Source organism: Taeniopygia guttata, chromosome 7 (genome assembly GCF_048771995.1).
Source record: "Taeniopygia guttata chromosome 7, bTaeGut7.mat, whole genome shotgun sequence".
NCBI classification, from domain to species: domain Eukaryota; kingdom Metazoa; phylum Chordata; class Aves; order Passeriformes; family Estrildidae; genus Taeniopygia; species Taeniopygia guttata.
The window spans coordinates 22,190,475-22,210,930 of NC_133032.1; the positions used below are offsets into that span (position 1 = coordinate 22,190,475).

A 20,456-nucleotide genomic window follows, 5' to 3' on the forward strand; every position below is an offset into this window, starting at 1 on the left:
CATCTGGCTGCCATCAATCCTGTGCTCTCCCCAAGTGCCAACCAAAACTGAAGGAGAAAAGCATTCAGTTTAATACCTCATTTTCCTGTGTTCTTTTTCTGTTTTTTCTGCATTTACACTTAGCAAGCTGACAAAGTGTGACAAAAGGTCATGCAAGGCCTGCTGCTCTGAAGTGTCTAAAAACTGTGTTCAGTTCCAACACAAGCACCTGACCTGGCTGACCAGTGAGAAAGGGGGCAGAAGGGAGCAGAACACTGCACTACCCCAGCAAGGGCAAGCCCAGAGATTCCTGATGCACAGGACCACCTGGGAACAAGGAGGGTGGAACCTGGTCATGCCAAATGTGTCTGGAATTCCTATTCATCCCCACCCCTTAGAATCAAGGAATTCCTTATCCTCCAATCAACCAACCCACACAGCTGCAACTGGGGTTTCCTCTTCCTCTCATTCCTGGAGCATGTTAATACTCGTGGCCAGTAATGATATGAACCACCAAAAAAAGACCATGTTTTTTGTCATTAATATGATCTTTAATAAATGGAATAATGCACCATTTTTACAGCAAGCCTTTTCTCTCAGGCCTAAAGAATAGCCTTTTAAATGTTCTTATCCAATGTCTCTGTATCAATACAATCTCTTTATTTAGGTTTATATATAACAAAGCAATTCTTACAAGTATTCATAGAAAACTCTGTAGTGGCTTTAACAATGTCAGCTTTCATAGTGGCATCCACAGATGATTAAAAACCAAAAATTAGCTTTTTATTTCATACTCACACTGTTCCATGAAACACAACTTATACAGCATAGCAAGGGTATTGCGCAGCTTATACAAAAGAAATAACTGAAAGCAATTATTTATAAATTCATACATGATATTTCCTCAGTCGTTTGAGAGGAAAACCAAAAATACCCGTTAACAAAAGGGTTCTGATGAGACTCCATATTCTAGGATTTCTCCCCCTCTTCCCCCAGAAAAGCTCGCTCAGAAAGTAATGCTCTCCTTACAGTCTTTCATAAGGAAAATGGCAGTTTCACATATTCTTACTTCAGCCTTTACAGAAGACCAAACCCTAGAAATTCATTTTTGCCATGTTTATTTTCCTCATACTGCATTTGGGGGGGAAAATAATCAACAGCGATTGTAAAACATTATTCCAGCTTATATAAATGTGAATAGAGCCCGCTTTCCTCTAGAGACAAAAAGCAGACAAGAAACATATACATACAAACCATTTTAAATACGTTTCAACAGTGTGAAAGAGAGAGAAGAGTCACCAATCAGGAAATTCAAAAGTGACAAATGAGTCAGCTATAACTTGGACTTGCCCATTTGTTCTTGTGACTTCTTACAAACTACAAAGAGCAGAAACTTTAACTGTTTTCTGAATAAACAAGACTGAAGAGTGAAACTTCATTATACAGTTCTGAAGCACAAAAAAGAAAGTGAATCAAGTGCTCTAGAAATAAACCTCACATGTTTGCTGTCTTAAAAACAAGTGAATGGGCTACAAAAGTGGGGGTTTGGGAGACCTCGGAACTAGAAAGTTATAAAGGCTAATTATTTCTGCTTTAACATAGTTACCAGGCGAGATGCTGTGCCCTGATGGACACACTCCAGTGATACATCTGCAGAAGCCTGGAAGGACTGGGAAGAAATCCTTCCTTCCTGTTCTATGGAAGCATGGTGTATGCATTGAAGTTAACCAACTGAATGACTTGCAAATTCAAACAATTGCTGATGACAACAGCAATAGGCTTTGAAAAATAGCTGGTGATTATGCTATGAATTAGCATAACTCCAACTAGTTTCTGCTTATTATGCACATGTGTATATTTAACCACAGTGAAATAAACAGAAATGGCCATAAGAAATAACTTTTATTAATAAAGCCCTGCTAACACAGACCTGCATGGAGACCAGATCAACATTAAAGGGCCTTGGTGTAAATGAGGATTTATCATGAACCCTTCCATTCCCACTCCTCCAGTACAGTTCCACTTCTTGACAAAGGCACAGCTGCCCTGTGCTGACCCAGCTCCACAGCCTGAATCCCCATCAGCAATGCCCAGGAGCCAGGGCTGCCCCTGCAGTCCCACATTCCATACCAGCTTTCCTAGGTCTAATCCTCCCCAGAAATGTTTAACACCACAGCCAGCAGAACCCACCCCTCCTCTGCCCACTGTCAAAGGCTGACTCCTGTTGAATTCCAAGAGCACTGGGCTCAGCCATAAGCCCTTGAGGTGCCCATTCCCTCAGAAACATAGGTGCTGAACATAACATCCATTTGGATTTGCAGGAGCACAAACCTGTTTGTGAAGAAATGGAAGTTCTGCCTCCAATTTTACTCAGTACAGAAGAAACCTCAAATGAGAAAACTGATTTGTTACTCTTTCATGTCAAAACTGAACCTACTTGGGGGTTGGGTGAGATCAAAAAGGGATGTATTTCTATAGCTACAGTTTCATATGACAATATAGAAGCCTAAAATGTAATTGGATTTAATGGACTAAAATACTATGTTTAAATGGCAACCACACATATAACTATAGCTACTATATAAAAAAAGCCTTGTAAAAATTATCATGTTTTAAGTGTTTTGGGTTATTTTTTGATCCCAGAGATCATCCCAGAGAGATGTCTTAAATCACTCAGCTTCAGATAAAGCTTGTCATGTGCATTCCCAGGTTTCTCTCTTTTTCTCCCTCTCTCTCTCATAAATCCATTTCACCCAAACAATCAGTGACAAGTCTGTCACAGGAGATCTTGAACTACTGGACTGTGTGTCACAGTTTGATCCCAGCTTTACTGTGATGCACTACAGACAATTTTTAAATGGCATATGAACCCCCCACACACACATTATACTTTCTACCAGTGCTACCATCTGATGCTGTAACTCACAGAATTTAATCCTGGAACTTACACACAACATACATATGCATCTAAATACACACAGAGTTTACATAAAAATATATATATCTGGCTTCACTGCAATATGTATAGTTTTTTCACTGAAGAAAGGCTTGAGGTTGAACAAAAATTAGTAAGCACATTTTAAAAAGAAGGTTAATATAGTTACTTGTTAAAAGGGGTATTGGGAGACCAGACAGAAAAGTTCAAATAATCCCAATTTATGCAAAGTATTAACTTGTCCAGTCTATGATCCAACTTTCAAAGACTGATCAATCAATTTTCAATTTACTTTGATGAGCTGCTACAAATCTTCCAATTAGACATCACGTCATTTATATGCTACTGTGCTTGGCAATTATTAGTTTTATGGCTTAAATCCAGCCTATTTCAGCAATGGGACCAGCCACCATTTTTATGCAAGTAAAAATTACAGCATAATTAATATCTAATGTATAGACTAAATATGTCAATTTTAAAATGCTCCCTAATCAGGCAATAAATGTCCACAGTAATATTTCAATGGCAGAATAAGTATGAACTTTTGTTATTTTTCATTAACTAAAATTGTAATCTGAACATCAATACAGTAATGTTATATTAGTGGATATTTTTTAACATTTAAAAAAGGAATATAATTAGAGCAAAATGCACTGAACACTGGATCTAGGGCATATACAATGTATACATATATATTTTAAAGTAAGAATTCATTACTATTACGTTTGGGGCCAATAATTTATTCCATACAATTAAAGAACTTCCTTATTCTCCTCTCTGAGGCATGTAGGATTCCAGATTTCTTTTAGAGAAAGCTGGCAGGTAGGAGGATGTGAAGTTTCAGAACATATTTATGAGGTGGGAGTTTTTTGTTGCTTGTTTCCTGAAAATTGCCAGCATCTATCTTGCATTGTTTTGTGCCCAGTGCACTGAAAAAAAATCAAAATGTGTTGCTTTTGAAAATTAGGTAATTTTCTGTATGAAAACAAGAGAAAAACGAGTGGCACTAAGAAAGCAAAACAAGAATGGAAATGTTGTTTCTGAAAATATTCTAATGATGATACTATCAGATGGTTTTCTTTTAAATTAGGAATACCTTTACTTTAGTTGTGCAGTGTAAGTGCATCTTGGAGTTTCAAGAAAGGCCTTGGTAATAAAAATTGGGTAAGATATGAAGATGCAAAAGCATTATAAGCAAATTCAGGGAAGTGTTGCAGATAATCTGACTCGTAAATACCAATTTTAGAAGACTATGAGGCATGTCTGTTCAAAGGGTTAGAATTCACAGTCTAAAAAGCATGTTATGTTGGTATCTCCATTACAGGAAACAGAACAAGAGACAATGCATTAACCTAAGCAACTCTCCTGGCTTCTACTGGTAAACCATTTCCTACACCCAGCAAGATTTTGGATTTTGTCTTATACAGACAAACATCAAAACTGTTTGCTCTATCATTTTACTTGAATTATCCATTATAAATTACACTAACAAATATTCTACTATTGCCTATTTGACAGTGGCACAATTAATAGGTATTTACATTACCATTCCATTTTAATTTTGCTGTATTTATCTTGTCTGCAATATACATGAGATACTGATAGAAATTTATCAACTTTCATAATTTTCTTTTTTTTTTCAAAATCAAAGAAAATAAGCAAAATCGCAACTCACAAGGCAATAAATCACATTTGTTTTCCTTGTTTGTTGTACAATATCAATTATCCTTGTGTTTGATTTGTAGAATTCTTTCTCTTACATGTATTTTGTTTGGTTAAGGATGATCCCCTGCAGCATGAAAATTCAATATCATTTAACTTACAGAGATGTATTCTATGGACACTGGATTATGTGCTCTGAGAAAAAAAATGGCATTACCAAATTAAACATTAGAATCAAAATTCTAATCTGATTTAATCTAGCTGTACAGAATTACAGTAATTTGGTAACTACTTCAGAGTTTGCTTTGACCAACCTTTAAAAAAAAAAAGATTTTATCTGTTTAATCTATAGGGTATATCGTGATAAAGTACATTTTTCTATCATATTAAAAATTATATTTATCCATGGTAGATTGCACAGCCAATCTTGCTACTAATTATAATTCATTTCAAAGACCCTCCAACAAGTAACAGAAATAGACAAAGGAAAGAAAAAAAGTATTGTTTAAGAATGTTGAAGGAGAACTGCAGAACAACATCTTCATCTGGTACTAAAGTTATTTTGATTGCATTGATCACAAAACAGTTGGATTTCTTACAAAGGCATGGCCTGCAAAGAAAGGCTAAAAGACTGGTGCAATTCTGTCTCAGCAGAAAGAAGCAGCAGTCAGAGAAGTATTTTTCTCTCCCCAGAGTAGTCTGAGTTAGTAAGAGTCCTAAATATTGTTTTCAGCCCACATTCTGAAATGCTGATGGATGATACATGCAAAGCAAAGCAAAGTCCCTGGGAAAGGAGTGAAGAATCCTCAACACCACGATCAGTGCTCACCAAAAAACAACACAGAGCAATCCAAAGAGAGACTCACAGGAGGCCAGAGGAGAAGAGAGCCACAGTGAGCAACATGAATAGAATGCCAGAAATTCTGATTCAGGTCTTGAAACCCAGCTGAGTAACTGGCAGGTTTTCAACATCTGGGACGTGAGACTGCAGCAGATGGGAAGCCAGAGAGTGAATTAAAAGTCAAACCAGAAGAAGGCTGTGTTTTTAAAAAGGGGTGATATAACTGTATTATACAGGGGGAAAGCATAATTATGCCTCAGAGACGAGAGGTACTATTTGAACTGGTGCTTAAAGAACATAAGGAGCTCGAAATGTGCCTCATGGCTTGTATTTCTACAACTACACTTAATCAAAGTCTGCATCTATAGTGCTATGTCCTGGAGATATCTAGGAGAATCTAAGAAATGTTAAGAAGCGTTACAAGAGAAAATCACACCAATCAAGAACAAGCAAGGAATATGTGGGGAACAGCAAGAATCAGATGTAAGCAAGGCATGTATTAGATTAGTTGTATCAACAGATAAAGAACAGGGTTGGCAAAGTTTACCTCAGGGGGGAAAAAATGGTAAAATGGCAAGGAAACAAATGAGCTTAAAAGCAGAGAGCATCTGCTTCAGTCAGCTGAAAGGAGACAGGCTGGGGGAGGCAATTGTTTGCTGCCAGTATCCTGCCACAGGAGTCTGGCAGGCTGACTGAATTGATTTTCTTTCTTTGAACATCACCAGTTTTCAGATGAAGTAATAAATCTTTGCTTGTTACCAAAGACTCATGTGTTATACCTTTTTATATCCAAATAGTTTTTACTGAAGTGTTTTCAATTGGAAAGAATGCTTCTCAGGAGGAAGGCTACTTCTTACGTGGAAGGAGGTTCTAACTAATAAGAAAATTATTTTCTTTCAGTAGACAGTAAAACCAATCATTCCAAAAAAAGGAAGGGTTTACTTGAGATAAATTGTTTTTTCACTATCTCAATACATATTACATCCACATTCACTGACAGCTAAAATCAGTGTGCATACAAACTGAAAGAAGGGACTAAGCAGAAGGAAAAAAAATCCCCAACCCTCTCCCACAAACACCAATGAATTTTAAAAGCATGCAATAAACTTTAACAAGATGAATGAGGGCCTCTAAGAACTCTGAAGGGAGGACGAGTTTCAACTCAGCCTGGCAACAACCATCAGTTAGGATGCATCTACCTGCATAAGCAATCAGGCTCATTTTTACCCCATACTGTCTGTAAGGAGGTAAATCAGGAAAGACTTGTGACTCATCACAAAACTGTTTCTCTGTGTAAACAAAATACGTTCACAACGTATCTTCACTCAAGCTTTTAAGTATGACAATTATTAATATTTCTGAATAAAATGTATTTTTCAATGTACATCATTAGTGATCTAAATAAGGTTTTACATAAATATAGGGGGTGAAACTGCACACAAAATAAAATGGAGAAAATGGCTGACATGGTTTCCCTACATTTGTTCAACATTTTGTTACTCAGCTTCACAGGCTGGCATCTACTACAATAAAGGAAACACATTTTGATTAGGGAGGATCAAAAGAAAGGTATGGAGCTCAGATTTTTTTTTTTTGTTCCTTTTTTAAAGCCCTTTCAAGTTGGCGAAAATTCATGCATTGTCACCTCTGAGCACAATGTGATATTGGCAGCTGCTTCAAGCTGGCTACGATGTGCAAAGTTCACTGTCATGACCGGCTGACTGCTCAACTGTCAAGGAAAAATTAACAAATACAAAAATGGGAACATGTGGCAGTTTTAGAAACACACTTTTCAATAAAGCCTACTGTGAACTATAGACTATTGCACATTTCAACATGACACAAGGAAAATAAGGGGTTCAAAAGAGAATACACTTTGTAACATAGAAATATACAGACTAGCTTGTGCACAGAAATTAAAACATGGTTACAAGACACCACTGCAGTCAAACCTGTCTTATAGTCTGCTTATGTTCTTAGTGACCTTAAGAAACTGGTCCAAACTGATTATCAGCATTACTTTTTTTTGTTATTTTTTTTTAAAAAAATATTTTGAGACCACATCTTTGATACACATATATATATTCCGTGGTCAAAACAGACAGACTTAACTTTAGCGATACTAAATAAAAGTGCAAAAACGTTCAAAAAATAAAACAAAATAAAAAATATGGAAGCATAAGCTAAAAATTTTCTGCATAGCTGAAATCTATTTAAAGCGAGTCCTTGGTAGGGGTTGCTGACAGGAGGAGAAAGCAGTTTTTAAAAATGTCTTCTGCATGTTTGTTTCAAATAATGCAAAACAAAGGTCATTTGCCGGCTTTTGAAGCATTTCACAGGCAGTTCACCCCTGCGTCCTTAGAGACCATAGTGGTGGCAGTGCCCCCCTCTGCAAGGTACACAGCCGTGCTGGATTTGGGGGGCACTGCCTGCTCACTGCCGTTGTTGTTGACCTCGCAGTGCAGCGGCTCCGTGGAGATGACCCACGTGGACGGACGCCACCGCTTGAGCGAGTACGGAGTTTTCACACGTTTCTTGATCTTCTCTCCTGAGCCTGATTTGCCATCCTGTGAGGAGTCACCTACTGTAGGAAAAAAAACCAAAACAAAACAAGAAAACAGAACAGAAAATAGTATTATGAGGAAGGTGAGATTAGACTGGCGTCCAGGGCTGTTACTTACGTGAAACAGAAAAAAAGAACAAAATCTATAAACGCAGAAGCAACTGTGTGGCAGAGGCATGACAGGTGTATCGACCACAACAGCTGCCGCTAAAACAAGGGGCTAGATTCTGTTTTCTGTCAGAAATTACTTCAGTGAAGTAATTTGTGTTACCTGGAATGCATATTGGCATCTAACAGAAAAATCAGCATTTGACATTTGAGGGGTTTTGCAATCATAGGATCTTATATTTATTACCTGTAACGGGAGGTACAAAAGAACATTGCTACTACAGGACAGCAAAGGCTAAAATTTAAATAGTGCAATGTTAGGTCCCCTAATCCTACTCCACCTGGCAAAGCATTTCACCTGAAAACAAAATAGCTCATTATCTGTTAAGATATCAAGTCAGGATTTGGAATGCTGGGTTGTAAAACTGGCAAGACCAACTTTAACTATGATAAAACTTCAGCAGTCGAAATCTGATTGTTAAAACTTTACACAACCCCTTTTTTTAACTTAATCTTCTATTAAATAAAGTCACTGCAATAATGTTTTTTCTTTATCTTAGTAAGATTTCAACTCACAGCAACATGTTAAGACAAAAATTAAGGTTTCGTACTTAAAAGGAAGGCTTAAACATTCCATTGCTGAATAGTCAACTACATTTCTTGAAAGATATGTTCTCATTTGGTTTTAAACCTTTTACTTCCAAAGATGCCTGGCATCCCAGTTTACTCTACTAATATCACAGCATTTTCCTAAAGAGTCACGAGATTTGCAAGCACCTTTCAAGACTACAGTGACTTCTGGAGATATATTTTCTTTAAAATGCACACCAGGAGAGCTTTCCAATAGCTCGAACAGGCTCAAACCCAGAGGATGCACCTAATTTAACTATAACTACACGATTACATTCTTACCATAAAAAGGAGAGCCCTATTGTAACCTCTTAGACCTCTGGCCATAAAACTCTCAAGGAAGTTACTATTTTGAAATAAGCTATTAAAACCAATTCCCTCTCTAATTACTTGGAATAATTTTTATGTACATGTCAAACTGATGAAGAATTGCTCTAGTTGTTGGAGCTACGACAGCAAAATAGAAAATGCCTGACCACCCATTTAGGCTGGACTAATACAGTAAAGTTAGTTGCTTTAAAAATCTTTAAGCAAGAGATAATTACTATAATAAATTATTTTAATCAATGCATCTTAGAGACAGCTACTCTTGAGAGAATAAGGAAAAGTAAGAAAAAAAAGGTGTAAGGTGCCCATGCAGAAAAAAATAGGAAAATTTTTCAATATGCTTTGCACCTACCAAAGGTAGGAGCCTTGCAAGGAATAATGAAAGTTAACCTAGAGACAGAGTGGATGGGTTAGAAAGAGACAGATTTATTTGGTGTATGTGGAAGGATGATAGTGATCTAATATACTGGAAATGATGGAGACAGGACTGTATCAAAAAGACTGAAATTGCGCTGAGGGAAATTACATTAATATGAGATTTAATAAGTATGCTTTGAGGAGAAACAGGAGACAGAAATAATTTCTATTCAAGCAGATATATGCAGTTATTAGGCAGAAAGGTGTCAGGGAAACCGTTCAGCCCTGCAAGCACTTACACTGCATACTACTGCTATCCAAACTACTTGTGGCTGACAGATCCAGCGAATTAGGCCTCTGTGCTCTTCTGGTCTGGGTCTGCCCAGGATTTCTCACTACATTCTGGGTACTGGCTGCAGCTGTGTCTGGACACGGATTGCTGTTGTTGTTGTTGGCGTTTGTTCGGCCATTATCCAGCGGCCGCTCCCTCCTGTCTACCAGGCGGTCCAGAACACCTTCATCGTGGCCAGCCTGCTGCTCCCGTCTCAGCAGGGGCTCGTGCTCGTCGGGACTGGAGTTGATATTCAGCCGACTGTCCTCCCCACTGAACTGGTTCTGGAGCATTTCCTGGGCCCTCTGCGCTACCGAGCTGCTGGTCTGGCCGGAGGGCACCGTGCCATTGGCATACGGGGTTGTGCCAGCGTGAGAGTTTATGCCGTGGCTCCTCCCAGCCACTCCATTCATGGTAACTGTCACCACATGAGGTTCTGCAGCATTGATAGTGTTCATCTTGGCAACGCCTGTTTCCACTTGCTTCAAGTTTGATTTGTGCTTGCCACCAAATTTTAACCGTGGCTCTTTTGTTGAATTTTTGGTGTTTAGAGGGAGGCTAGTAGGCCTCTTCGGAAGGTTCTGTTGCTTGGGCAGAGGATAGACCTGAGCAGATGGGACATCAGGAATCAAACATGCCTGACCATTGGTAGCTTGTGTGAAGTCCTGTTGCCCTGTCACCTCTACTGCAAGTTTTATCAGTGGATAAAGCAAGCTGGAACTAGTGCTGCTCAGCGGATCTGGCCCACTAAACTGCTTAAGTGAATGTTCCATCAGATTCTCATCAGAGCTTTCTTTCAGGTTCTTATCCACTTCTTTTGGATCCAATTTATTTGTCTCCAAGTCCTCCTCTGTTAGCTGCAGACAAACAGGGGTGGGCCCACCTGGCTGCATGACATTTGTAGTGTGTAAGTTTGTTTCATCCGAATAAGGCATTTCGGATATGGTGGTCATGCCAGTGCTGGGAGTGAGGCCAGTTGTGTTGGTGGTGGACAAACTGGTGACACTTGTCTCAGGACTAGGGATGCGCGCTTGTGCTTGCTGCCGCTCGTAGTTAATGGAATTTCTATTCTTTTCTCCTGAAGTCAATGGTGTGGTGGACATTGAATGTTCAGAAGAAATGTTCTTTACTATGCTGTCAGTGTGGTGGATTGAATCTTCAATGTAGGAAGAGGAAGAATAATCTGGATATGGCCTTATCTTTGATACACGTCTATGATGTGACAGATTCCTTTAAGAAAAAATAAGTGGTATTAAGATCATATATGTAAAAAATCACCTCATACTATAACGCCTCTCATTTAAGAGAGCTGAGTGTCTTTCTGTTTCCTTTAATGCATAAACTAAGGAGAGATACAGTACAAACTGAGGTATTTCAGCAACTTCCTTGTAAAGTGCTGGGGATAAAAAAAATTGTTTTACTAGGGCAAAACTTCATTATGGATGTTACTTCCTAAAAGAACAGTAATCTTTTATTTGTCCAATATGCTGTCTGTCCAGTTGGCAAAGTACTGCTAAGGTTCTGCTCTAGATGCAGAGAAGCGATGTTGAAGAAGGCCAACAAAAATGCAACAGACTAAATCAAGTAAGTGATTCTGGGAAAATGTCACATGATCCTTGCCCATGAAAACGCTACTATTTTGACAATTTAGGTATTCTATGACATTTTTTTCATGACAACGAACAGTGTCATATACAGCAATATTATTCTTCTTTCAAATCTGGATTTCTAGAGTATACTGTTAAGTACTAAAGTCAGCTCTGCAAATTCTCATTCCCTCTGAATCATATATAAGGAGAGAACATGCAGCTTCTCTTGCTGGGGTCAGAATAACAATGACTTAAACAATGGCCCTGTAGTTTTTTAACTATAAAACTACAGGTTTGAGATTTGGTAATTTTCTGAACTCACAGTGACTGCAGAACATTTTTTAGCAAAACACTTTAAATAGAAGTTTGATGCATTGCTTAGCAAGCGTACTTAAAGACAATTCATTTTGTCACTTCAAATCATGGCAAGCCTGCGGAGACAATTTGCCTAAGCTCAGTTTAAAAGGCCCCTCTGTGAGCTGTATATATAAAAGGTGCCTGAATTCTGGGGACACACAGGAGATCTTAAGAATACAAGCAACTGGGATTATATCATGCTCATATACAGACTAGGTCATATAACACACATCACTTAATGGGTGCAGCAAGCTGTAGCTTCTGTCCTGGAGTGAGCCAAGTGCTGCATTGGGCATTTCCTGCAGACTAAACCCAAATGTGTTCTCTTCTTACCTCTCATTTTGCATGGCAGTTGACATAGGATTGACTGTTGGACTAACTGATTTATTTCTCTCCCAAATCATCATGAGCTCTGCCATTCTCTCCTCAGCACACTGTGCTGTTAGTCGAGCTTCTGCATCTTGATCCCAACAGTCTTCAATTGTTTCTTTAAGTGATCTCACAGCCTGCCAGGAGACAAAACCCCTTTAAGTTATTTTACCTTTGTACTGTGCTTCTAATTTATTGGTTTATGGCAGCATTCTGCATGCCTGAAAACAGTCACAAACTGGTGAAAGAGAGAAACAGACGATTCAAAGCTAATTTACCCTAGTACTAGCAATATGCAATTTAATGTTATCACACCTCACGTACACACATCAACTGGGAAGACACTTAGGAAAAGCAACATTCACCAATGTCCATACAAGCTCAAGCAAGCCCTCGGATGGATGCATGCTCTGCTCACTCTCCTTGCCTTATAAAGCTGTGTACTAAGGATATTCTGGAAATGCTGCCATGGTTATTCTCACAGTTCTGCTAATGGTGACTGCCTTGCTCCCCTGCACTGTATGCAAATAACAGCTGTGCTCACTTCATCATCCCTGTCCTCCTCTCTTTACCACAGTGACATCCAAGTGTTTCATAAGTATCAATGAATTTGTCTGCGCCATGGGAGGAGATTTTTGTTGCACTTATTTTACAGGTGGAGAAACAGAAACACACATGTGTTCCTGGCATCACACTGTCGGATGAACTGTACAGTCAGGATTAGTGCTCAAGATCTCCAAAACGTGCTGCCATATGTTCAGGGAACTGGAGAGGAAACAACTGAAATTACAAGCACTGAACACTTCTGTTTCCACTCTATCTGGAGGACAAAAGCCAGGCAGACATTTATGGGCCCCTGCTGCCAGCCGATGGCCATGGAGAGGATCTGGTTTGCCAGCACAGCTCACATCTACAGCCCAGCTTTACCCTCTCCAGCACTGAGGACTGTGTATAATCCCAGCTGGGCACTGAGGCTTCAGTGAATCCTGCTGACTGTCTCTGTGCCAGAACTGCCTTGTGCCCTTCTGGCAGTGGAAGCCAGGACTAGCTCTGAGTATGAGCCAAGAGCTCCTCGCCCACAGAGGGGGCTCCTGGCATCGCTTGCATCTGGCAATCGCTGCTGTTTGGTGATGAAGCTCTGGCTGCACAGGTGGGGACAAGCTCCCCCACAAGCAAACCTTTCATCTCCCTTCCCACAGCAGATCACACAGGGGATAACCCAATACCCTCCCCCTTAGCTGAGGGACATTAGTCTAAAAACACCCTCAGGGACAAGGACAAGATAGGGTACTGGAGCAATTTTCTCTCACACAATAAAATGCCTTCATTCAGCTTTTAGGACTTGATTTTGTCACCATTTAGACTAAGTCAGTGGACATCCTAATCTCCTGCCTTTCCTCTTTGTAAGACTCTCTCTACAGGTTTCACCAGCAGCAAATTCAACCAGTGTTTAATTTAATACTGTCTGTCCTGTAGCAGATCCTTTCCTTTTAATGTGTTAAGGGTTATTAAAGGACAGCAGTGACTGTACAGACAGTTATCAACACTGAGGTTCTTCAGCGTCACATTTACCACAATTATGTGTTTTCTATTAATTTCAGACTGAAATATAAGTATCTAAAATGAACTATTTACAAGTACTAGCACTCATCAAAAAGATAGAAGGGACCAGAAATCTGCATTATTCTATTATTCTGTTAATATCCTGACCTCTGAAGTCAAGCGTGGCCCCACTTTGGCAAGTGAGAAAAGAATACAGTAACATCTCAACACAATAAAAAGCCTCTTAATTATTTTATGTACATCCTGTGCTCAGGTTGTTGCTTTATACCGCAAAAAACAATACTGCTAATCAAAGTCTGTAACATAACATAGATGCTTCCAGAAGCAGATTAAGACTGCATAGGTAATCACAAATGAGAATTCCACATCTTTTGAGTACCTTAATTATATGATTAAAAATAAAGCATTATTTTTTATTTGTATTTCTCAAATGGAAAGGACAAATGCATTTGTTTCATAGATTAATTTGCATGAAGGTGCTATAACCCAACATAACAGCAGAGCTTTAGATAATGGAAAAAAGTCTTTTATCCCATGCATTAGATACAGGAGGTTAGGACGTGGGTCAAGAGTGAGGTTATCTGGAGCTTAATTTTCTACACTATCTGCCCTAGAGTGCTCATTCAGATATTATCCTAGACTGGCATAGGGTGGAGGAAATTGTTTGACACCTGTGATTATTCTTTTCTCTTAAAGCATTGGTGCAGTTCAATTCTTAGAGCTGGAGTTATCATCACCATTTTGATTATACAGAAGAAAAAATAGTAACAACACAAAGAATGTGCTAGGCATTTTAAATATGGGGATCATCTAATAATGCTGGAGTCTATCAGCTTGCTAGAACACAATTAACATTTAAAATGGCAGTCTGCAAAACAAAACAAACCTTGAACTGTTTCAGTTTTAACTGCCTTCAGAAACAGCTGTCAAGCTTGGTTCTTCCAACACTGCATTTGCCAACATGGCTATAGTTAAAACAGGTGTTGTTTGATTTCCTATATACTTTGGGCACTGATTTATCTTTTTTCCTCTTCCCCCTTTGCTCCCGAGACTGGGTGGCCAAGAGCATGTAATAAAAGCACCTCTCTTGGAAGCTCTCAGCTGGGTTACAACATAGCCCATAGCCTGTGTACCACTGCAGGCTATGCTCCTCCCTGAAAGCAGGTTCCTGCATATTTACAAGCACCAGGTGAGGCCTTGGGCTCCTCCTCATCTGCACAGTAGCTACGAACTTATCAACCACCAAAGTCTCTGAAGATTGAAAGGCATCATTTCAATACGGGAATAACAAGAAGTGTATTTCTAAAAACAGCCAAACATGCCATTTTCATACTTGCAATTAAGCTGCATTACCTTTTATCAAGTGGAACCCAGTCAGTGTTTGCACTGCACTTTGTTTGTAACAGAAGACAAACAGCCCCCTCTAAGCCAAGGGGATTCACATTGCCTGAACTTTGCTGCAGATGAAAGCAAGCACAGACTCTCACCAGAGTTCAACTGACTTGCTCTAACTTGTTGGCCCACAGCAGCAAGGCTCTAAGCCACAGCTACACTCATTCAAAACAACAAGCAATATTATAATGTTTATAGTCTTGAAAATAAAAATTGAGGATCAAATGAAGCGGTATAAAATTTTTTATGTAGTTAAAAGGAAATGATTTCTAGAAGCTTTAGTCTCTGCAAATCCTGAGTTCTATAGAAGTTCAAAAAAGTTTATTACAATGTTCACCAATTTTAGTTTTGAAAGAGTATATTGATGTTTTTGACAGCTATTTTAGTTCGGTTTTATTACTTTATAAGATGTCAAAAGGCAAAGAATGGCTTAGTGTTTCTCATTTGGCACACAGAGAACACATGGGCACTTCATGCACAATACTACAGACAGTGTCTAAAATTAATGTAACAGGTTATCTTCAGTATATCACACTGCAGCATGCAACAACAACAGTAATAGTATTTTTCCTTAAAAGAAATCTGGCTTTCATGTCAATAACTTTTAAAAACTGAATTCAATTTTTAAGAAGTCCATGCAGAAACAGTTCCCAATCCTTAAATACTAACAAAGAGGGAAAAACCCCAAAACCTAAAAAAATTGCTTTTAAGAAATGAGTACACCCTCACCAGGCTGTTCTCCTTCCATGCTTCTGGGAATTTTGGTCTTTGCTTCTCTCTAGACACCAAGACTTGCATATCTTCAAAAGTGGGATGGTTTCCGACTTCAGTCTGGAAAGCCATCTGGTACTCTGGCACAGACTCCCCTGTTAGAAAAAGAAAGAAAGGGAAAAAAAATCAATCACAGATTAAAAGGCAGAGCAAAGACTTTCAGTTGATGAAAGGCATTATCAAAGTTGCTGTCTATCGAGATGTTCCCCACTTTCCCCAAAGTCTAACTTCCAAAAAAAGCTGAATTAACTGCAAATGAATTAAGTGCTGTTCAGCAACCTTTCAAAGGATAGCATCCTCAGACTTTGCTGGTTCAGTGGCACATTTGGAATGTCTTGGAGCCTGAAGATGGCACTTACTTTCTACGAAACACCCCTAACTGATCATGTTCATGTACTTCATTCAGGAGAAAGCCCAGCAAGATTACAAGCCTCTGCACACAAAGTACAGCTGTTTGACTGTAGAGAGTATGCTGCATTTTAGATTCATTCTATATGCTGTAGCTTGGGCAGGAAATGGTGGATGGGGCACAATCTCATGTGTAAATTTAAGCCTACTTCTTTTTTGTTTATGTTACAGGTAGGGAGAATTTCCAATGTCCTATCATAAACAAAAGTACAACTGGCTAAAGGCTACATTAAGTTATAGCATTTTTTAATGGTGAAAATTCTGAAAGACACTTCAAGCACTTCTATCAGTTCTCAGAACTGGAAACACTGCCTTTGCTATCAGCCTAACTCTCAATGTTTATAATTCTGGAGAGTAATAATAACAATAATAAAGCTCAAATGGCACCTAGCACGAGGCCTGCAAGCCGCCTGAACAGGTCATTCCGAGGCTTTGGGCAGGAACCACACCTCGCCCCCAGATGCACCGTCCTGACAAGCACCACCTCGAACACTAGATGGCACCGACTCAATGGCAGAAGCAATTGAGGGAACTGCTTCCCTTCACTTTCGAAAGCTCGGGCTCAGGAGCAGCTCTGGTTGCTGGTCCCACTTCCTACCGTTCCGGTTTTCTGCAGTTCTCTCAGTTACCTGGGAAGAGGTCGGTACATCTCATGAATATCTCCCAGTAGATCAGGCCCAGCGCATACATATCTACTTGTTTCAAAGCAGATTCACAGTCCCTCAAGTTCACTGCTCCTTCAAGCACTTCTGGGGCCATATAGCGGATCGTACCGACCTGCGAAAACATCACATCAAAGCTTCACATCAGCAAGTCATTTCCAAATTCAATTAAGTTTTTTAGTTCCCTATTCTGCTTGGTATTCTCTACAGTTAAGGAAAACACAGCTTGTTCCTAATCAATGTCCTCAGCTTCTAGATTCTTACCAGTCTAGTCATAACAAAACCCTTCCCCTACTCTGTCACTGTTTTGTATGTACCAAAACAAACTTATTTTGTCCCTTACTTAATGTTCTCAAATGAAATATGATATAGCTGAGGTGTTTCTTTTTCCAAGTTACTCTGTTAAACATCAAGGTATGTATCATAACGCTGCTTAATAGGAAACTTGTTCTCTATTCCTGGACTGTCAGCAAGGTTCCACCCTACAGCTTCCACAGTCAAAGGTTATTAACAGTCTTGGAAGACATCTATTCATTTTCACTAGGACGTGTTAGATTAGAGCACTTACTCATCAGTACTTGCAGGACAGTATTTTGTCAAAGGACTATTCCACATCCCTGCATTTTAATCAGCAGTTTCCCTGTTTCTTTGTTAAGTATGGGAAGATCTAGATGGAGCTCTCCTGCACTAGATATTTTCAATTCAGCACTTGCTTTCTAAGGTAGAGTGATTAGTGTAGCATGTTCTTCGAATGACATATGAAGTTCTCCTGTAAAAGCACAGACAACTACTACACTGAACTATTAGGCACTCTTTATTTAGAACAATAGTATTTTATGTATTAGATGTCAAGCAGAAGATGCAGAATGTGGTATGTCACCATTTCAGAAAAATTAACACCAAAACCAAAAATTAAAAACAAAATCAAAGAATGTTTGGTCTTCAGTTAGCATCTGCAGCACAAACCTGAAGGGACCTGTACCACATAATCACAGAGAACATGACAACCAAACCTACCTTGTGTCTCCTCATATCTCACACAGAAACTTCAGTCTGCCAATCTACTGCCTTTCAAAACAGCAGGTTTGTGATGAGTATTTTGAGACTAAAACCAGTTTTTTCCTGTGGAGGCTTCAGCCACTTCTCACCCATACTGCAGTCACTCCCCATTACAGAAATGGCACCACCTGAACATTCCCCCAACCATTTGTACTCACCTCACTGATGGCTGCATTGTCTTCCTCACCCGGTCGTACCAGTCTGTTGCCAGTTAACTTCATGGAGAGTCCAAAATCGCTGATGACACACGTCCCGTCGTTCTTCACCAGCACATTGCGGCTGTTCAAGTCACGATGGGATATCGCAGGCTTGTAATGGTCTATTTGGACACACACAAGTGTTTGTTACTATTTGAGCAATTCTACTCTTTGGCAAAATGAGAGAACCTCGTTATGTCTGCTCAGCAATTATGAAAAGGGAACCAACTTATTTTTTAGAAAGCTAATGCTTTTGCTTCTTTAAAATGAACTCCAGAGGAAGCAATCTAGAGAAAACTGACTAGCATCCAGAGTTTCACTGTATCTATATGATATATTAGGCTACGGCCCTGCACAGTTCTAATGTTCACCAATAGTCTTGTTCCCAAGGGGTATTTCAGCACAACTTTGGCAGTGGAGACATTGTACACTTAAACACAGACCCGCTGCCACAGCCCTAACAGCCATTCCAAATATTCTCTGTCAATTCCACACTCCTGTGTCAAATGCAGCACTAATTATTACATTACAATTGAATTACTATTGGCACTTATTAAGAAGATATGCAGACAGTATTATTCCAGAGAGTCTGATTATGTTCATCTTGCAAGGGATCTGACCTTTTCCAAAGAATAATCTCAGTTGTTCCTAGTTTTTATTTATTTTGTTAGTAAAGCAGCCAGCAGTACAGAGCTCATTTTAGTGTGGAATTTATTCTACTCCACGTGTTCCTTCCTAGCATTCACAGACTGTGGCTGTCTCTCTTTTATGATGGAAAGCTTACACATTTTCTGGTTGCTAATGGACACACCTGTCTGCACATCTCAAAATGATGAAGTTAAGATGATAGCTGCAGTTTCAATGGCACATAGGAATACTGATTTGGGTATTTTCAGCACTTTTAATAGCATCTTTAGCTGTCATTCTTTGCTAGTGCTCATGCTTAACATTTGAGAAATAGAGTTTGAAATTTTAATCCAAACATTAGCACCTTAATGTAGATATAATGAAACCAGCCCTTTATTTACTGCCAAAACCCTAACGTTTCAGTGCCAGGCCATATTCTGCAGCCTGATATATCACAGATCTTAGAATATCTACTTTATAATTATGATACTTCAGCTGCTGAAATACTGGGTGAAGAATGCACGCAGAGATAGAAAGATCCCAATCAATACATTGTCACAGCCAGTACTCTAATCCAGCAGTATTTTTTGTACACAGCAAAGACTAGGCCCAAAGTCACAAACAAAAATCCAGAGACGTGATAAATAAAACTACAGTGGGATTAGAAGATTTAATTTTATAGCATACAGTTCACACAACAAACTAAAAATTGCTTTGGTGATTTGTTTCTGAACTGCAAAAACAGACAAGAGCTCATGTGTTTACCCTCTGCCAGGGAGGCAGGCAGTGCTTCAGGTCTCCAGCAATCTGTTGCCATGATACAGCAGCACTGCACAGCTCTGCCTCCTCCTGCCTCCCCCACCTCGGACTCGCTGCTGTCACACGAGGGTCACCGAGCCACAGCAGGGCCTTGTTCCGAAGGAGGGAATATATCAGAAGTTCTGAGCAATTCTATTTGCACTCATCAATTCCTAATCACAGTAGGATAAAAAAAAAAGGCTGGACCCTAGTACCTGATAGAAATCTTTGCATCCCTTCCTGGCCTTACCTCCTCGAGGCAGCTCCGTGTGCAGGTACGCCAAGCCCCGAGTTATGGAGTGAGCCAAACGACAAGAGCTCACCCAGTCACTTGTGTGGAGACTCAAATATTTGCATAAAGAACCCTAAAAAGAACCCCAAAAAAAGACAAAACAAGAAACATGGATTAAAATAATTGTCCAGTAGAATAGCTCAAAATCTTCTGGAGACTCAGTTTTCTGCTGAGTCTAGTCCTTCCACTTCCTTCTCCACTGCTTCTAAAAGGTATAAACCTGCAACTGCTTATGTGTTTCCCCACGTATTTTAAAACACAGTATTTGACTGAAGTTTCATTCAATTCCAGTGATACCATTTCATATTCTTAAGGAATAGGAATTTTATGACAGAATAACAGGGACTGCCTCTAGAAAGTTATGTTAAGTATACAAGTCATGCTGTAGAACAGAATAAAGGTAACTGCTGACATAACAGCCTGGGTTTCTAAAAAGTGGCCTTTAGACCATTATCACTTACAGAATACTAACATCTCTCACAGGTCTTGCTATAATCTATTTATGTATCTAAACAAAAACACCCCAAAGGCAATTCCAAATAGGAGTGAGTCCACATGCACCAAAGAAACATGGAAAAAATAATGTTATGTTCCCCCTTTCTTGAAAGTGAAGTCAGATGTATAAAATGGGGGATCTTC

The 20,456-nt window shown here is 39.3% G+C and overlaps 1 protein-coding gene across 2 annotated transcripts in view; it reads right to left on the reverse strand.

Annotated features, from left to right (window-relative positions):
• Positions 1-508: 508 nt before the first annotated feature.
• BMPR2 (bone morphogenetic protein receptor type 2) overlaps positions 509-20,456 on the reverse strand; it is a 105,085-nt gene continuing 85,137 nt past the window's right edge. The window contains exons 7-14 of one of the 2 annotated variants that reach the window (XM_072932377.1): positions 19,776-19,890; positions 18,062-18,222; positions 16,812-16,959; positions 15,733-15,869; positions 12,013-12,185; positions 9,702-10,963; positions 7,855-8,001; positions 7,611-7,797 (exon numbers count right to left, since the gene is read on the reverse strand). In XM_072932377.1, coding sequence (XP_072788478.1) covers positions 7,751-7,797; positions 7,855-8,001; positions 9,702-10,963; positions 12,013-12,185; positions 15,733-15,869; positions 16,812-16,959; positions 18,062-18,222; positions 19,776-19,890 — 2,190 coding nt within the window. In that variant the 3' untranslated portion in view covers positions 7,611-7,750. Of the gene's footprint in view, positions 8,002-9,701; positions 10,964-12,012; positions 12,186-15,732; positions 15,870-16,811; positions 16,960-18,061; positions 18,223-19,775; positions 19,891-20,456 lie in introns of both variants that reach the window. The other variant, XM_012574978.5, reaches the window with a different exon arrangement.